At 37.7% G+C, this 19,272-nt stretch overlaps 1 protein-coding gene across 1 annotated transcript; it reads right to left on the bottom strand.

Annotated features, from left to right (window-relative positions):
• Positions 1 to 331: 331 nt before the first annotated feature.
• On the bottom strand, positions 332 to 5,245 carry LOC105052273 (cysteine-rich receptor-like protein kinase 6). The gene is made up of 7 exons (XM_010933039.4): positions 4,238 to 5,245; positions 2,745 to 2,867; positions 2,522 to 2,673; positions 2,205 to 2,415; positions 1,363 to 1,600; positions 1,070 to 1,220; positions 332 to 967 (listed from the first exon to the last, which is right to left on the bottom strand). The coding sequence occupies exons 1-7, from the start codon at positions 5,064 to 5,066 to the stop codon at positions 581 to 583; spliced, it is 2,091 nt and encodes a 696-aa protein (XP_010931341.1). The 5' UTR covers positions 5,067 to 5,245; the 3' UTR covers positions 332 to 580.
• Positions 5,246 to 19,272: the final 14,027 nt, after the last annotated feature.

Raw genomic sequence — 19,272 nt, 5'->3', positions numbered from 1 at the left:
TATACCGGTTATATTGAGATTTTGCAAATCATAATTTGATCTGCATGCAAGCTTTGACAACGTAAAGCCGTGTGCTTACGATATAAGCAGCGAGAAATGTTTCCAACATATCATTTGTTAAGGAGAGATGTGCAGATCACATACATGATATGATGCACAAAACATAGTAGGACGTTTAGCGCTATCAATGTGCTCTAGATAAATCAATCAAAAAAAAAAGGTCTATATGCTATTAGATGGATCCCATATATTTATACACCCAATTTTTCGAACATAAATAGCAGGGGCTGTACCAAATATAGTCCAGATAACATTAGGTTGCCCATCAAACTGTATAATGCTTGGAAGACGTTACTCCCCATTTATTACTTCTCAATGGATAACAAATCAGGTTCCAAGCTGCCATCTATAAGGTTCCCACAGACTTCCAATATCATGCCATTATCTGGTTGATATCCAGAACATACCATATCTATCATACAACACAGTTGATAGATAAATTGGTATCCGTATTGTTCACAAAAAATATTAACATCAACTAATGTTCAAAGATGCACTTTGATCTATCAATCTCACACATCTACCGCGGCTCCATCTCAGTGATTGAGACATCATTCAATGAGACTAGCTTTGATTTCCCTGTCCTTCTCCTTGATTCTCTTGTTGTGCTTCCACCGGAGCTCTCACCTCCCGATAAACTAGTCCTCACGTTCCTCTCGAACACCTCTGACTCTGTGACTGTACCACTACTTACAAAGAAGGCTGGTGGTGATGGAGGTGGAACAGTGACAGAGTAACTACTCAGCATGAGAATGACTGATGCCATGCTGGGTCTCTCTCCCGGTTCTTCCTGGACGCAGAGTAGCCCAATTTGAATGCACCTCAATACTTCTCGGGCTTGATACTGATTACCTAGACTTCGGTCGATCACCTGTGTTGCCATTCCTTCATTCCAGTGCTGCCAGACCTATATATTCAAAGAATTGGTTTAGAGGATTTCAAAATACCAACATGATAAGAGGATACTGAGAGCAAGTCAGATAGCTAAGAAGGTATGAAGAATGCTTACATAGCCAAGAAGGTCTATAGAATTCCCAGATCCCTGGAATCCACTATTCCTCCGGCCAGTCACAATCTCCAAAACTAGCACGCCATAACTGAAAACATCTGATTTGGTGGAGAAGTGTCCATGCATGGCATATTCTGGTGCCATATACCCACTACCATAAAGAAATTGAGAAGATATTTCTCCATGAGGACAACATACTTATATTGATTCAAAGTCAGATTTCAGAACAATAATGGACTGGACATCTTTCCACTGGTTATTCAGAAAAGGAAATTAAAATCGCATGCACTTACTATGTTCCGGCAATTCGACTAGTGTTTCCATGGGTCTCATCTCTGCTGAAAAGCTTTGCAAGACCGAAGTCCGAAATTTTAGGGTTCATGTCCCCATCCAGCAAGATATTACCTGGTTTTAGATCCCGATGAATAATCCTTAATCGAGAATCCACATGAAGATAGAGAAGCCCGCGGCCCATCCCTTCAATTATCTTGTATCGGCTTCCCCAGTCGAGTTGTTGTCGTCCAATAGGGTCTATTTCATCCAAATAAACTTGATAAATTAAACTGATATCATAATGAATAACAAGCACGGTTGGGCCATGCCATCAACAAGATGTTAGCAACCCCAAGTAGTTAAATCAAGGGTGGCCTAGCCTCCACTAAGTCGGAAGAGTAAAAAGCAGTTATATCATAAACATTTTCCCAAAAATAGCATGGAAGACAATTAAAACCCAGTAGCATGCAAAAATGATGCCATCATTAATTGATAGAGTCATCTTCATAAATGAGCGCCCTAGAAGAAATCAGGCAATGCAAAATGATGGCATTCGCATCTATCCATGTTGCAATAATCTTAACAGCTGAAACAGAAATCCCAGGGTACCAAAGTATGTTCAAGGTAATGCAAAGTTAAATTAGATGGAACAAAGACTATAAAGTAACACCTTAAAGAGGAATAACATGTATCCAGTGTTGTAAGAGGCTAGAACAAATATATCCAGCTTAGTTCGGTGAATGGCTCACCACAACAGGGTTACACACGTAACAAACCTGATCATGTGTTCCTATTTGCTTAAAACCAGGGAAGTACTATGGCAATGATTATGAAAAATATGAATATAGAAAATGGAGCATACCGAATAAAAATTTGTCAAGGCTTGTATTTGGAAGGTACTCATAGACAAGTAACCTCTCTTGTTCCTCGAGGCAACAACCCAACAACTTCACAAGGTTTCTATGTTGAAGCTTGGCAACCAAAACCAGCTCATTTCTTAGCTCTACTAGTCCTTGCACTGAACTTCCTGAGAGCCTTTTCACAGCTATTTCTCGTCCATCCCGCAGAGTCCCCTGTATGAGATTTAAAAGACACAAGAAAGCAATTCCCATTCTTCAAATAAATAACGATGTTTACAATTTTATGAGTGACCTTGAAGACCTGACTCTAGATAATTACCTTGTAAACTGGTCCGAACCCACCTTCTCCAAGCTTATTTGCATTTGAGAAGTTATTTGTGGCAGCTCTAAGGGCACCCAAATCAAATAATAATGATTCTGAACTTCTGAACCCTTCCTCATCTCCACCAGTTACGGACAGAGCAATCTCAACTACATAAAAATCCAGCCCATTTGTCATGAATTGGATTTCCTAAAACAATAGTGCAGCAAGAAAAACTTACATTGTTCTCTTCTAAACACTTTCCTTCTTCGTAAGCACAAACAGATGGCGAAAAGGACCACCAGTACAGCAACGACAGAGATGGCAACAATTAGAACTACTTTTGTAGTGTTGTTACTTTTCCCTGCACCAAAAGAAAAGCTAGCAATTAGACAATGTCATTTGGGAACGAAGATATAAACAAGACCCAATTAAACTGCAAATCGCCGACCATACACTCTAAAGACCAAAAACTTAAATTACTTATTGCTTAGACACGACCTATTTTCCTTCTAAGAAATCGAAACCAGCAATAAATAACTTTTTTCCAAAGTTTATAAACCAAGGTGGACTCTTATAACCTTGAAGTGAAGTTCTATGACATAACTCTAGCAGTCAAGTTGCCTACAATTAGTACATTTGACAGTGAAATGAGAATAGCATTTATTCTGCTGCATGTTTCCAAAGCAGCAGTAAACATGGGGTTTGAGTTGTATCTACCGCAAAAGAAGATTGATCTTCCTTCCGTTGGATTGCGTCTATACACATCCCAAAGCAATCGGAATCTCTCGTTCATCCGTTTGCGTACGTCTCAAATGGATGATTGCATGATCCAACGATGGAATTGTGCTTAAAAAAAGATGAACCCTTTTACCATCGTGCTAAATAGAGATGACAACGAGTTATGGACCGGATGAGCCGTTACCTATATCCATCCTGTATGAGTTTTGGATGGGACAGGATGGACAAAGTTAAATAAGATGAGTTGGATTGGATAAAATTATAAAAAATAATTTTTAATATATATATATATATATATCAAGATCTGAATTAGAGCAAATCTTATCATTATCTACATCTATCCAGATCCATCGTGGGCTAAGTTAAATCCACCGCATTGGAAATGGGTCCGACCAGATTCTCGATAGTGCAGAGTAAATTGTCATCTCTAGCACTAAAGATACAACCCTGTCCGGCACATAATGTTCCTCCCGGACACACACACACCCAAAAAAAAAATCACAGCAGCATAGGCCACCATCATGCTTTGTGGTCCGAAGGTTATTAAAACTAAATTTATTGGTATTCCAGAAACAAAATAAGTTTCATCAGGGAAAAAAGAAAAGCAAAAACAAAAACGAAAGTTCCGAATACGGTTCAACTGCTGAAAAAATCGTTGAGTCTTGATTATCTCTATCAAACTATGGAATTCATCGTCTCAAGTCGATTGAAAGCGCACATAGTTCTAAAGACTAAATTACTATATGGAACTCATGACAAAGGAGTAGAAAACTGAAGATGTGAATTCGTTGTTAAAGCCAGCCAAATTAACAGGATAACAAATAAAGCCCCAGAAACTGCAATTTTATTTTGGTGCTCTATCCTTATCGGAGTAACTAGCCGTATCGTCGAAATTAACAACTACTCAACACAATATCCACCAAACTCGGCGATCTGTTAACCTAAATCATACCTGAGGGAGGCATTCTACATCAAGTGGTGAACTTTGCTTACCATCAGCGGTCGTGTCAGTGCCATTCCCACCGTCCAGCGAAGAACTCGATCCCTGCGGCGGCGGCGGCGGCGGCGGCGGCGGCGGCGGAGGGACCAACGACAGGGAGAAAAAGGGATAGATCTCAAATCTAACGGCACAACTCACCTTCACGACCTGTCCTCCGATACTCCCGGTAGGCAAAAGACCGACCGCCTGATCGAGACACGTGGAGCAATCCGTCTCCGATAGATCACGAGTACACTGTGCCATCCCGTATATATCCCCAGAATCGGTGTTATTCGTGATCCCCACCCCAAACTTCGACTCCCTCCCCGCCGCTTGCGACGCGATCTCGTCCATCAGATCCCTCATCTCCCGATCGAACACCGTTGGATCAGACGCGTTAGCGCCATTGACAAGCATCTGGGTCGGTTCGTCTTCGAGCTGGCCAAAGAAGCGTTGGTCGGAGTAACGGAGGATGCAGAGGTCGAAGCGGATTGCGGCCGACTTGCGATGGGGGCAGCGGGTGGCGGCGGCGGAGGCGGAGCGGTTGAGGCAGGTGGAACACTTGAAGGCGGAGGCGTCGGGTCGGCACTGGGCGAGTCCGTAGGTGGGTGCGGAGGAGGCGGCGCCGGCGGTGGCGGTGGCGAAGTAGCCGGCGTCGCTGGGAGAAGAGGTGAGGTTGGAGAGGAGGAGGTCGAGGTTGGAGGAGAAGGTGCTGGGGACGGTGTAATTGGTGTCGCCGGCGCAATAGGTGAGGATGGGGTCATTCTGGGAATAAGTTTTGGTCGGAGCTAGAAGCAGAGCATGGAGGATTAGCAAAGGGAATAGAGACAAGATGGATTGCATGATGGGATGTTCTGGGAAGAGGAGGGATAGACTGGGAATGGGGACTTTGCCTGCAAACTTTCTGCTTTGGGACGCGGGTAGAGAGCACCGAGGAGGAAGAACAGCACCGATTTGACGGGAGAGGGGGCAGGTACTTTTCTTGACATCTCTTTTGACTACTGGGATCTTCTGTTGTTGGGTGTTTTGCCTAAATAATTTTAAAAAATAATTTATTTATAAAAATAATCTAATTTTTAATTTATTTATTAAAATAATATAAATCAGATAAAATATCATTCAAAATGATCGTCACATCATCATTTTTTTTATATTTTTTTTATATAGATTATAAAAAAAATAAAATAAAATAAAATCATCATTTTCAATGATATTTTTTAAAACGTCATTTGAAATAATATTTTTAAAAATACCATTTCAAGTGACAAATTTAATTATTAATTTTTTTTAAAAAAATAAAAAAATAAAAATTATAATTTTAAATTTTTAAAAAAATAAAAATTATAATTTTGATTCAAATAAAAATCATCATTTCAAATTAGTATTCCCATTTTAAATTATCTTTTTAAAAAATATCTGAAAAAAAATTGATGTAAAAAAAATAAAAAATATCATAAAAAAGAATTGAAAAAAAATAAAAATTACAATTCTAAATTTTAAAACAATAAAAATTTTAAATTTAATTCAAATAAAAATAGTCATTTCAAATTATAATCTCCTTTTCAAATTAATTTTTAAAAAAAAAATACCATAAAAGAAGAGAAAAATGAGAAAAAAATAAAAATTATAATTTTTAATTATAAAAATAAAAATTTTAATTTTAATTTAAATAAAAAATATCATTTCAAATTATTTTTTCTATTTAAAATTATTTTTTAAAAAAATATCCCAAAAAAATCTATAAAAATTAAAAAAATAAAAAATACCATAAAAAAGAAAAAATAAGAAAGAAATGAGAAAAAATTATAATTATAATTTTAAATTTAAAAAAATAAAATTTTTAATTTTAATTCAAATAAAAAATATCATTACAAATTACTAAATTAATTTAAAATTAATTTTCTAAAAAATATTCCAAACAAAGAAAAAAAATACCTAAAAAAATGCCAAAAAGGGTAAACAAGGGAGAAAATTAAAATTATAATTTTAAATTATAAAAAAATTAAAATTTTAATTTGAATTCTAAAAAATTAAAAAAATAAAAAATACCATAAAAAAGTGAATAAAAAGGGAAAAAATGGAAAAAAAATAAAAATTATAATTTTAAATTTTAAAATAAAAAATTTAACTTTAATTCAAATAAAAATTATCATTTCAAATTACTATCCTTATTTTAAATTAATTTTTTATTAAAAAATCACATAAAAATAAACTAAAAAAATTAAAAATATCATAAAAAAGAAAAATAATAAAAAATTGAAATAAAAACGTCAACTTTTGGCATTTTTGTGGCTTAAGACCAAAAAAAAAACCCTCCCTCTTCTCCCTCTTCTCCGATGTCTCCCTTTTCTCCGCGTTTTCCTTCTCCTCTCCGATGGCATGGCGGCGAGCTCCCGACGGCGGTGAGCTCCCTCCTCTCTATTTTCTCTTCCTTTATCTCTTCCTCTTCTCTCTCTCCCTTTTTTTTCTTAGCCCATCGGCTACAGGCGATCGGCGGCGAGCCCGCGCACCCCCCATGTGGTGGGTCCATCGGTGGGCCGACGGCGGCCGCCCCGCCCCTCCCCTTTTCTTGGCCGGCCGCCCTCTCTCTTTCCTTTTCCTCTCTCTCTCTTCCTCTCTCTCTCCCTCTTTTTCTTTGGCCCGCTGGTGACAGCCGGCCGACGGCGGTCCCGCGTGCCCCCCCATTTCGTTGGTCCGTCGGTGGGCCGGTGGCGGCCGCCCCGCCCCGCCCCTTCCCTTGGCCGGCCGCCCGCCCCTTCCCTTCCTTTTGCCGACCGCCCCCCATCCCCACTCACAATGGCCCCTCCCCAGCGGCGGCCCTGGCGGCGGGCCCCCGGCAGCGGCCCCGCGGTGGCCCCCCCGACGGTAGGCCCCGCGACGGGCCCCGACAGCGGGCCCCTGGCTGCGATGGGCCCCCGGCTACGGCGGTCCCCCGATGGTGGGCCCCTGGCTGCGATGGGCCCCACGGCGGTGGCCCTGCGGTGGGCTCGTGCGGCCCTGCGGCGCCCTTCTATTTCAATCTTTTTATTTTTTATTTTTGTCTCATTATTTTTTATTTTTGTCTCATTAGATTCGGATTTATTTTAAAATTTGATTCGATCCTAATTTAAAAATTTTAAAATATATTACATTTCATGAAAATGTAGACCTGTCAGTTGACCAATGTAGGATATTCTATGATATCCGTATAAAATATATATTTGATTATATATTTTTATATGGATACCGTAAAATATATACATTGGTCAATTGATTATCCAATTTGGATAATTTGAGAATTGTATTTAATTCTATAGGTAATTACATTATTCAAACGATATGCAGAGAGTTCAAGAAAAATTTCGGACAGTATTTTTCTTTAGTTCTCCTCATACATTTTCAGTCGTGTGGGAAGAACTAAGGAAATATATTGTCGAAATTTTTTTCGATCTTTGTTGCATATCGTTTAATTAATGTAATTAACCTATAGAATTAATATAATTTTTGAATGGGATAGGATCTATCTGTACCTATTTATTGATGATATGATGCATTTATCGTATAAACCTTTTGAAATGATAAAATAATTAGTAATACTAAATTTTTTGATTTTGATTTTGATTTTGTCATACATTTCTCTGAAAAAATAGTCAGTACTCGAGTTCGTGTACTATTGTATTATTATAGCATGATACAGAATGACAAAATTGGTGTGCAGTACAGTCACCCTGCAAATCGGATGATTAGAGTATCTTCATCATTATCACGTCAAGAATTATTAGACCATTTATACAGCAGTATTCCTGTAGACAAAAAAAAATATAAAATAAAATTGAAATTAAAATCTCCTAATCTGTCGGGACTGTTAATGCAGAGCAAGTATATCTTAGTTCCAATTAATGACAATGAAGATGTCGAAGAAATACTGACCTTTCCTTTGAAATATTTAGAATATCGATTTTTGAAATTATATATTGAAAAGGAAGATATACCGAGCTTTGGATACTATAGTTGGCTTTTAACTCAAGCGGACAATATTGTTGGGCCTTCTTCACCTTTCGTAACTCTTATGGTGCAAATCGATAGTGTTGAAGCTATATTTGCAGAATAGCATTCTACTACTGCCGGCTCTAGTTGTCCAATTATTCAAAGTCCTATAGTAACTTTTTCTATGTCTTCTGCTATGGTGACTTCTCTTTTGCTAGAAGTAGTGGTAAGTACGGAAGACGACACTCATATAGAGAATGATGACTGGGTAGTCGGTGGAATAAATTCTGATAATCTAGGCTTTGAGTCAGCTGAAAGTGGAGATAAAGACTATTGATGGATGAGGACAGTAACAGTAATGATGATGATGGTGAAGATGAGAATGATGATGAAGATGTTCAACCTAATATTAATATGGAAGAATCTCAACCTCGTTTGCACGAACCTCCATAATTTTTTAACGATATAAATTTAGATGATGGTGGTTATGTTAGTGTTGGTCGAAGATTGAACTCTGACTATCAGTTTTGGAACTCCTCGATAACTGAATTTTCTAAAGATCTAATGTTTGAGAGTAAAGATTATGTAAGGAGAGTTATTGATCTTTATCACATTATGAAGCATCGAACATACAATATAGTTTAGTCGCATTCAAAATTATGATCCGTACGATGCGCATCATCAGATAATATTTTAAATTGTAAATGGAGGCTTCGTGCTGCATTGTTGAAAAAATATGAATATTTTCAAATCACAAAATATGAGGGTCCTCACACTTGTTTGTTTATGGAGTTGAGTCGAGACCACAAACATGTCAGTGAAAAGATGATCGGCACACTAGTCCGACATATTATTGAGAAAGATCCCGATGTTAAAGTTGAAGCTATTGTGGCAACCGTTAATGATCAATTTCAATATACAGTGTCATACAGAAAGCATGGTGTGGAAAGCAGAAGGTATTGGTTGATATTTATGGAGAATGGGAGCCGTCTTATGCTAAATTACCCTATTATATGGCTGCACTTCAACATGCAAATTTCGATACAGTTGTTTCATGAATTTTTTTTCAAACTATGAATTTCAATATCCGAGTTTTAAATTATATTTTTTGGGCTTTCAAACCATCCATCCAGGATTTTACGCACTATCGTCCTGTAATCAGTATTGATTGCACGTACTTGTATGGAAAGTTTAAAGGTAAGATGTTAATTACAACAGGAATTGATGCAGAGAATGTGATATTTCCAGTAGAATATGCAATTGTGGATAAGGAGACGACTGCAAGTTGGAGTTGGTTTTTCTTTCTGCTCAAAACAAATATCGTCAAAGATAGAAATAGAATATGCTTAATTTCTGACAAGCATCCAGGTATATTAAATGCCATTGCAGATGAGTCTATTGGATGGAGTCCACCACGTGCCTATCACCGATACTTCTTAAGACATATCTGCAGTAATTTCAACACTCATTTTAAAAATGTGCAGCTGAAAAGAGCAGTATGGCAAGCAGCTGGAAGTACTCATCAAGTTCGCAAGTTCAACTTTATCATGGGTAGGATCAGAACAGTGAATGAAGAGGCTTGGAGCTAATTGTCTGAGTTAGAAAAGGAGAAGTGGACGTTGACACATGATGATGACCTGCGCTATGGTGTCTTAACTACAAATTTGTCGGAGGTTTTTAACAATATTTTATGAGGAGCTAGAAATGTGCCAATTACAGCTTTGTGTTCAAATGACATTTTATCGTCTTGTGAAATACTTCAATACGAGGCATGCCCAAGCCTTGAGATATGTAGAGGAGAATCTAAATAATCTTTCTACTTCTCATATTGCAATTAAAATTACTGAAGATCAAGTTAAAGCTAACCAGCACCGAGTAACAGCATTCAACCTTCCAAGAGGTATATATGAAGTGCTTACGAGGAGAACAAGTATAGGGTTACGAGGTGGAAAAAATTTTCATACTATTACTTTAGCTGAAAGAAAATATTCTTGTAGAAAATAGAGCATGTACAAATATCTATGTTCACACATTTTAACTGTATGTCAAAAAATTACGGTACATTTTAGTGGGTTTGTGGATGATGCATATACAATTACAGCATATATGAATACTTGGAGTGGCAACTTTAATCTATTACCACATGAAGATTATTGGATGCATACACGTATGTTCAAATGTATTCCTGATCATTATCGTTTGAGATCCAAGCAGAAAGGTAGACCAAAGTCAACAAGACTATGAAATGAGATGGATGATAGGCAAAAAAAAAGTAAGAGCCACTGTGGTATTTGTAAGGAATAGGGTCATGACTGCCGTCACTGTCCTAGGATACTTCAACACACTTCAACATCAAACAGTGGAAGAAATTAAAGGCTCCGAAGATGTATTTTCATCATTGTTTTATGTATTTCTGTGAGATTGTATTTGAATATACGTGTTTAATATCCAGAGATGAACTGAATTGTGTGTTTAAGTTATATTGTGTGACAATATTGTGTTTAAAATATATTTCTCATAAAATTAATGGCTACCATATTTCTTATTTTTTAATACACTTGTGATAATATCATTATTTTAGATTCATTAGCGTATTATGACTTACGATCTGCGGCATCCCGATCTTCAAGACAGCAGTATTCTTATATTGCAGGAGCACCATCGATCACAGACTATTTTAGATGGCAACGTAAGCATTCTAATCCTACTCTTACTATTTAAATTTTTTTTTGAAAAGTCATATACGTTATCTAATTATTATATCTTATTGCAGGAGCCCAGACACCTTCGTCTACGACGATCCGATGTTGACTTCTGAAGGACAGAGGACATCCCACATAAGGTGTTAGATTATTTACGATATCTTGGATTCTATCGAGTATATCAGATTGGTCGTATACAGATGGACGTGAAGAAAAAATCATCTTTTTCCTGTGTAGGATCTTCCAGATTTCACCAAATCTGGGGCGGAATAAATTTTATATTTTTTATCCTACACTATTTCAGATTTAATATCTATTAGATCTAATTTTATTATCTGATATTTAAAATCTAAAATTAAATCTAAAAGTATGAGAAATATAGACATACCTTAAGGGTAATCTAATTACCCTGTAGATGATCACAGCACTGCCTGAGATTCTGATGTAGCCACGCAAGCGTCTGGCCTCTACCAGTATCCACTCAGGTAGGATCTGGAATGTCTTCTCCTCGCGATTCTACGCTCCAAAAATCAGATCAATATCTGATTTGGAAGTACTTCAGAACTCCTTCTAAAGTTGGAGCAGCAGCCTGTCGAAGATGTCCTTCAGCCTTCTGTTTCAGGCATCACCACGCCTTGTACCTTTGTCAGATAAACGTCCAACTTCTTGAATGTGAAAAGGAGAGAAAGAAGAGTAGGGAGGATGTGGAGAAGAGGGGAGGGGGCAGCAGCTAATGGATTTTTTGCATAAAACAAGTTCTATCTCAAAACCCTAGGTGCAGTAGGGTTTATATAGATCCTGTATGTTGCGCAGTGCCACATCATTCGATCAATCAAAAAATTTTAATAAATTTTGATTGATGGAGTGATGTCATCTGATCACATCAGATAAGAATCTCCATGCTCTCTCCTATGTTGGCGCCAACATTGGATAAGCACAAATAAGATGGCGCCAAAGAGTCCAAGTTTATCAGGACTCTTTGGTTCTTATCCATTTGGGGTGCCCACTTAAATCTAATTGAGCTCACGTCATAATCTGATTATGATGCCAAATATGAAGTGGTTTGGATATGTGGATACTCCACAAAAAATTTTCAATGAATCTTCTTCAGTTTAAGACCCATATGTCAACTTTTGACAGATGTCTTAAAATGAAATTGGCATGAAATTGGCAGATGCTAGAAATTAGCAGGTGTTGTCTTAAATTCATCTCATGAATTAAGACAAGCCTTTTCTGAGCGGACAAGCTTCAATTAGACTGAGAAAAATCTTTTCAAGATTCTCTGGATGAGCCAGATCACATTTGGCTCAGTAGAGACAGAAAAGATTACACGAGGAGAAAGTTAGGCTCAATCGAGTGCTAGCACGATTTTCTTGAATCTACTTGGATCTTATCCAAATCAATTGGGGTAGCCCAATTGATGACATCCAGACCCTAACCCTTATTTGTGTGATCCAGTTAGGTTCAATTCTGTATGGTAATGAGATATATCGTGATCTCATGATCGACATCATCGAAATTCTTTTCGATGGACCAGAACTCTTCTGATTCAGACAATTAGAATGATCGATCATCAAAATCATTCTAATTACTCCCAAAATCCATCAGTGACACCTAGCAGTATATGGTGGCAACCCATCAGAACTGAAGACGAACCTCTTGGTGCAGCTACCTGTGTGATTGAGTTCCTCTATCATGAGTCCCGACTGAATTAGGATTAAGGTGAACTCGTCAAACCCAACATCAGTCATATAAATCAATCGATCGATCCGAGTCCGATATGAAACCCAATGGAAAACTCTTTTTCATTATTTCACTCTGCCATGGCCATGGGCTTAAAAACTCGATCTTTCGATCATCACAGGACTACTCTTATCTACCGAGGTTGATAGATCCCATCTTGTTTCGATCTAGTTCCTACAATGGATATGCTACAGCCAACATGCACCTCAGGATTCCAAATAGCTAGGAGACCGAGTTATGGTGTAGTCAAACTATAACACACTCAAGGTAAACCGTTGATGCACCTCAGATCAAAAAACTAGACACACAACTACAGTATCGAGCTAGTCATCGACGAGAAGGTAGACATCCTTATGATTGCTCGAGGTGGTCACACTCAGTACTCTCATTCTCAACGAATATCTGTACTCTCACTTCGGTGTCTCCACACCGTAGACTCAAGACTCATCTACCCTAAGGAAGCGATCATACATCAACCTTCCGGATCGATCACCATCCTCGTGATGATCCTATGGTCAGGAGCAGTTTATGAGTTAGTTATGTAAATTCATGTCTTAAATTTTTAACCCTTGAAAATATGAATTTACATTCTTACTAACTCAAAGAATGTATCACAGACACAATGTATACAATGTGATAGAAGAATAACCCTTTTATTCATTTATAGTCAAAATTATAAATTTGTCCTTAGATTTGTACAGGAATGTGTCAGTCGATATAGCATCTAGGACACACATCTAACAAACTTTCACTTGACCTAATGCCAATTGGCTACATATCTAAGTCCCATCTTCTCAAGATGGGCTTCGATCTTCTGTTGGCCCAATGACTTAGTCAGCGGGTCTGCCACATTGTTTGTGGAGTTGACTCTCTTAATCTCGACATAACATTTTTCGAGGTAATCACGGATCAGATGGAATCACCGCTCGATGTGCTTGGACTTCTGGTGAGACCTTGACTCCTTAGCTAGGGCTACGGTGCCATTATTGTCGCAGTAAAGAGAGATGGCATTCGATGACATCACTCCAAACTCTGCGGCAAATTTTTTGTACCAGAATGCCTCCTTTGCAGCTTCCGATACAGCAATATACTCTGCCTCCATGGTGAAATCTGTAATTACCGTTTGCTTGGAACTCTTCCAGCTAACTGCACCATCATTGCAAATGAACAGACTCCCAGATGTCGACTTTCGATCATCTATATCAGACATAAAGTCTGAGTCTGTAAATTTCTGAATCTGGAGTTATCCATTCCCAAAGACTAGAAACATATCCTTAGTCCTTCTCAAGTACTTAAGGATATATTTCAAGAAGTCCAGTGCTCTTCGTCTGGATTCGACTGATATCTGCTTGTGACACTCACAGCATGGGCTATATCAGGTCGTGTACATAACATGGCATACATGAGGCTCCCTATTGCCGAAGCATAAGGGATCTTGCTCATGCGTTCAATCTCCTCAGGTGTGCTAGGGCACATCTTCTTGGAGAGATGAATGCCATGTCTAAAAGGCAATAAACCTCTTTTGGAGTTATCCATGCTAAACCTTTTTAGCACCTTCTCTATGTACATCTTCTGTGAAAGTCCCAGCATCCTATTTGGTCTATCTCTATAGACCTTAATACCCAGTATAAAGGATGCCTCTCCTAGATCTTTCATAGAGAACTCTTAGACAACCATACTTTGACTGAGGTCAACATGAAAATGTCATTCCCAATTAGGAGGATGTCATCCACGTACAATACGAGGAAGACAACTGCGCTCCCATTGACCTTTTTGAACACACATGGTTCCTCCTCGTTCTTGATGAAACCAAATATTTTGATCACATCATTGAAATGAGTATTCCAACTCCGAGATGCTTGCTTAAGTCCATAAATGGACCTTTGCAGTTTGCAGATCTTGTGATCATCATCACTGAATGTGAAACCAAGCGGCTGTTCCATATAGATATCTTCATCAAGATATCCATTTAAGAATGCCGTTTTCACGTCCATCTGTCATATTTCATAATCGAAATAGGCTGCAATAGCAAGCAATGTGCGGATGAATTTTAGCATGGCTACGGATGAGAAGGTATCCTGATAGTCAATGCCTTCGCGCTGACTATAACCTTTCGCTACAAGCCTAGCCTTGAATGTCTCCACATTTCCATCTACACCTATCTTTCTCTTGAAGATCTATTTACACCCAATAGGTACAATACCTTCAGGTGGATCTACCAAGGTCCAGACTTGGTTTGAGTGCATCGAGTCAATTTCTGATCTCATTGCCTCTAACCATTTCTCGGAGTCGATATCTAATATCGCCTCGTCATAGGTCTTAGGATCATCACCATGAACCCCATTTCCCGTGAGGAATATTTTCTCTACTTTCTCTTGTATGGTACCTAAGTACCTTTCAGGAGGACGAAAAATCCTAGTCGATCTACGAGGTGGAAGAGGTTGTGTTAGGACTGGTTCTGATTGATTAGGTTCCTTAAGTTCTTTAGCTCGTTGCTCTTGGGAGACATTCTCCTGAAGCTTAATTATTCTTCCGATGCCACTATCTTGAATAAATTATTTTTCAAAAAAAATAGCATTTCGACTCACAATCACGTTGTGGTCTTCCAGAATATAAAAATAATATCTTAATGACTCTTTAGGATATCTTATGAACCGAGCTCTAAAAGATCTGAACTTTAACTTGTCCGTCTGCTGTCTCTTGACATGAGCCGGACAACCCCAAATTCTGAGATGATTCAGACTTGGCTTCTTACCATGCCATATCTCATACGGTATGGTAGGAATGGTTTTAGACTATTCAATACATAAATTGCTGTCATGAGACAATATCTTCAAAGAAATTCTGGGAGGTCTGTGAAGCTCATCATGGAATGGATCATATCTAATAGGATCCGGTTTCTCCATTCTGAAACTCTGTTGAGTTGAGACGTTCCAGGTGGAGTCCATTGAGAGACTATACCATTATCCTTAAGATAGTCTAAAAATTTTCGACTAAGATATTCACCTCCTCGATCTGATCGAAAAACCTTAATGGACTTTCCTGTTTGTTTTTCTACCTCATGTCTGAATTTTTTGAACTTTTCAAAGGCTTCAGATTTGTATTTTATTAGAAACACATATCCGTACCTAGACATATCATCGATAAAGATAATAAAGTAGACAAAGTTGCCTCTAGCCGCCGGCACATCAAATGGGCCACACACATCTGTATGTACTAGGGCAAGTAGGTCTGTGGCCCTTTTTCCATGTTCCACAAAAGGAAACTTGATCATTTTACCTTGAAAGCATGATTCACAAACTGGATATGACTCGAAAGTCAACAGACTCAGTAGCCCGAATTTCTCCAATTTGTTAACCCTATCTTCCGCTATATGACCTAGCCTTAGGTGCCACAGATACTTATCATTTAGACTATCTCTAGACCTTTTAATTCCTATGGCATTCACATTTTGCTCAATATTAAAAATAGATACATCAACATGTAATTGATAGAGACCATTAATAACAAAATTATTTGCAACTTTATTATTTTCATAAAATATGTTACAATGATCCTTATGAAAGCTAATCACATAGCCTTCTTATGCTAAACATGAAACAGAAATCAAATTTCTGCTTGCTGCAGGCACATAATAACAGTCTCTTAAAACTAAATCTAACCCTAATGGTAATCGCAGAGGGTAGGTTCCTACGGCCACAGCAGCAACTCTTGCTTCATTCCCGACACGTAGGATCATTTTCCCATCCCTCAGCCTCCTGCTCTCCTCAAGACCCTGCATAGAAGTGCACAAATGAGCACTAGAACCAGAGTCAAGCATCCAACTGGATGCAAAAGAAATCGTAAGATTAGATTCGATAATGAGCATACCTCCAGAAGGACCATCCTTCTTATTCTTCAGGGTGGCCAGGTACTGAGGACAGTTTCACTTTCAATGGCCTTCTGACTGACAGTGGAAATACTTTCTTTTTTCAGAAGCCTTTTTCTTCGTTCTTGTCTTCTTGTTCTTGCCATCCACCTTCTGCTTCTTCACAGACTTCTTTTTCTTTCCAAAAAATTTTTTCTTGGAAGAAGTCCGCTCCACAGTAAGAATTGAGCCTTTTGAACCTTTCATTGAAAGCTCAGCCATAACCAGCATATTCATTAACTCAGTCAAGGTACATTGCATCTTATGCATATGAAAGTTCATGATGAACTGACCATATGCATCGGACAATGACTGAAGGATCACATCAATCTGAAAATCCTTGTCTAAGATGATACCGAGCTTCTCAAGTTCCTCAAGATCCTTGATCATTATCAAACAATGATCTTGGACTGACTGCCCATCAAGCATCTTGGCCTTAAAAAGTCTTTGACAGACTTGATACTTGGCCGCATGACTCTATTCACCAAACAACTCTTGTAGGTGAGCCAACATTTGGTGGGTAGTCAAAATATTTTCATGTTGACACTGTAAATCATCAGACATTGTACCCAATATGTAGTACCTGACTTTATTATCATCATCCATCTACTTTTCTAGAGACGCTCTCTGTTCAGCAGTTGGACGTGCTGGCATGGCAGGTGGGTCTTGATCCAAGATATGAGTCAATTTTTTGAAACCCAGAATAATTCTGTAGTTTCTCAACCAGTCCTTAAAATTTGGTCCAGTCAGTCTATGAGTGTCTAGAATTTTGATCACGGGGTTTGAGGCAGACATATTTTCTGTAGAAAGTCAAAAGTTTCTAGTTAGATTTTGTAATCAGACTCAACCAATTTGTTTAGGGTTTTTATTTTTAAACAAATTAGACTCTCACTATTTTCTCAGATCCCTACACTCCCTTAGTAGAGATGTGAAAATCTCCGTGATTAGTAATTTCTAGTGGGTGGTGCAGTTTCACCAACTGGCTCATCACCTCACCTAACAGTTATTGATGATGGGTCAATCGATGAGTGGACAACTCTTGTCCAATAATTCTCTAATCATGGTGCACCCAAAACTTGGTCTCTAATTTATGAAGCTCACCGTATCTGGGATATTACTCCAATCCTTAGTTAAGCCAAACCCACCATTTGTACGAACTAGATTCCTGATTGGGTCCCTCACCGTATCCGAAATATGGAGCCCAACCCATTCTCTAATCTGTAGCATCCAATGCTTAATGGACATGGTTGTATTTTTTCTTTGCAACTGAGCTACTGTAACTAGCCGAGAACAATCAACCCCGAAAAAGGCCCGCACATCCACAATGGTGGAAGATCTAGATTTAATATTTTCTTAGAAAGATTTGATTTAGGTCTCTTTAAACTTGACTTGACATAGTCATAACAATTATGACTAACTTAGTGGTATGGGTCAGCTCGAATTGTTAGCCACCTCAAATCAGAACTGGATCGACACATATGGTTAGGTAAGTGAGACCGGTGGGAGGGATATGCCATTAACTCGATAAGAACGCATTCGAGTCGAGTAGCTCCCAATTAAAAATCAGTCGGTCGCATCTGCCCAACTTACCTTAGACACCAAATTATCGAACCAGAACTAATTGAGTTAGTCTACAATCCAAGCTCTAACAACTGAGCCAAATTAGGTCTTAACTTGATCGAGTTACATCTAAATGTGATTCGACCTTGACCCAGACTTAATCCTATTAGGCTGGTCAATTATTAGCTTTCATGATCTCACCTAACCAACTCTTGATTCGGTTTGATCAACCGCTAGACCTAAATGAGCTACCCAAGTTCGAACCCAATCTTATGAAAATGTCTTAGATCTGAAATTCTCAATTTTAAACCTAACTTAATTTCATAAGCTCAATACATTAATTAAGTTTGAGTTCATAAACAAAGTATGTAAAATAAATCCTAGGGTTTTAGGATCTAGAATTTTACAGAAAAGTAAGTTTTGATTTCTGATTAAGGATGAACGCGCGGCACCCTTACACGTCATATGAACACCTCATTGAATGGGAAGAAAGGATCTTAAAACTCTACTTTGTTTTTATGATCGGACGACCATGAGGAACACCTTAATTAGAAATATAAATTTAACTACAAAACTAGTTAAATCTAAATTAACATATCACATATACAATTTAAGATCTAACTAATACATGCTTTGCATACATCTCATGTATCAAAAATCAATCTAATTAACATACTTTCAGATCTGATACATCACATGTAATATCTAAAAAATAGAATTTAAATTGAACTATTCAAAATAAAAACTATTCTAGACAAGTTACTAGAATAATTCTACAACTAGTCTAGGCATGCAACAGATCAATTTTATGAAATAATTAAAATTTTATTTTTTATTTTTTAATCTAATTATAATAATTATAATATCAAAAAAATAAAAAATAAATTATATTTAATTCATATTTTAATCTCATTAAAATATAAAATTTAAGACTATTCATGAATTCAATTAATCCTAGTCTAGTTATGCATCTCATGCATGTTAGATCTTCTTAGATTTAATTTTAAATATTTTAATTTCAGATCCTATCATATCTGATATGATATCTAAAATTATTTAATATTAGATAAATTAAAATTAAAATTAGATCTAAAATAGATCTGAAATAGAGCCAACAACCTGGCTCTGATACCACTTGAAGGAAAAATCACCTTTTTCCTATGTAGGATCT

The sequence above is a fragment of the Elaeis guineensis genome, chromosome 2 (genome assembly GCF_000442705.2).
Source record: "Elaeis guineensis isolate ETL-2024a chromosome 2, EG11, whole genome shotgun sequence".
Classification (NCBI taxonomy): Eukaryota; Viridiplantae; Streptophyta; class Magnoliopsida; order Arecales; family Arecaceae; genus Elaeis; species Elaeis guineensis.
This window is presented reverse-complemented; position numbering and strand designations above follow the sequence as displayed.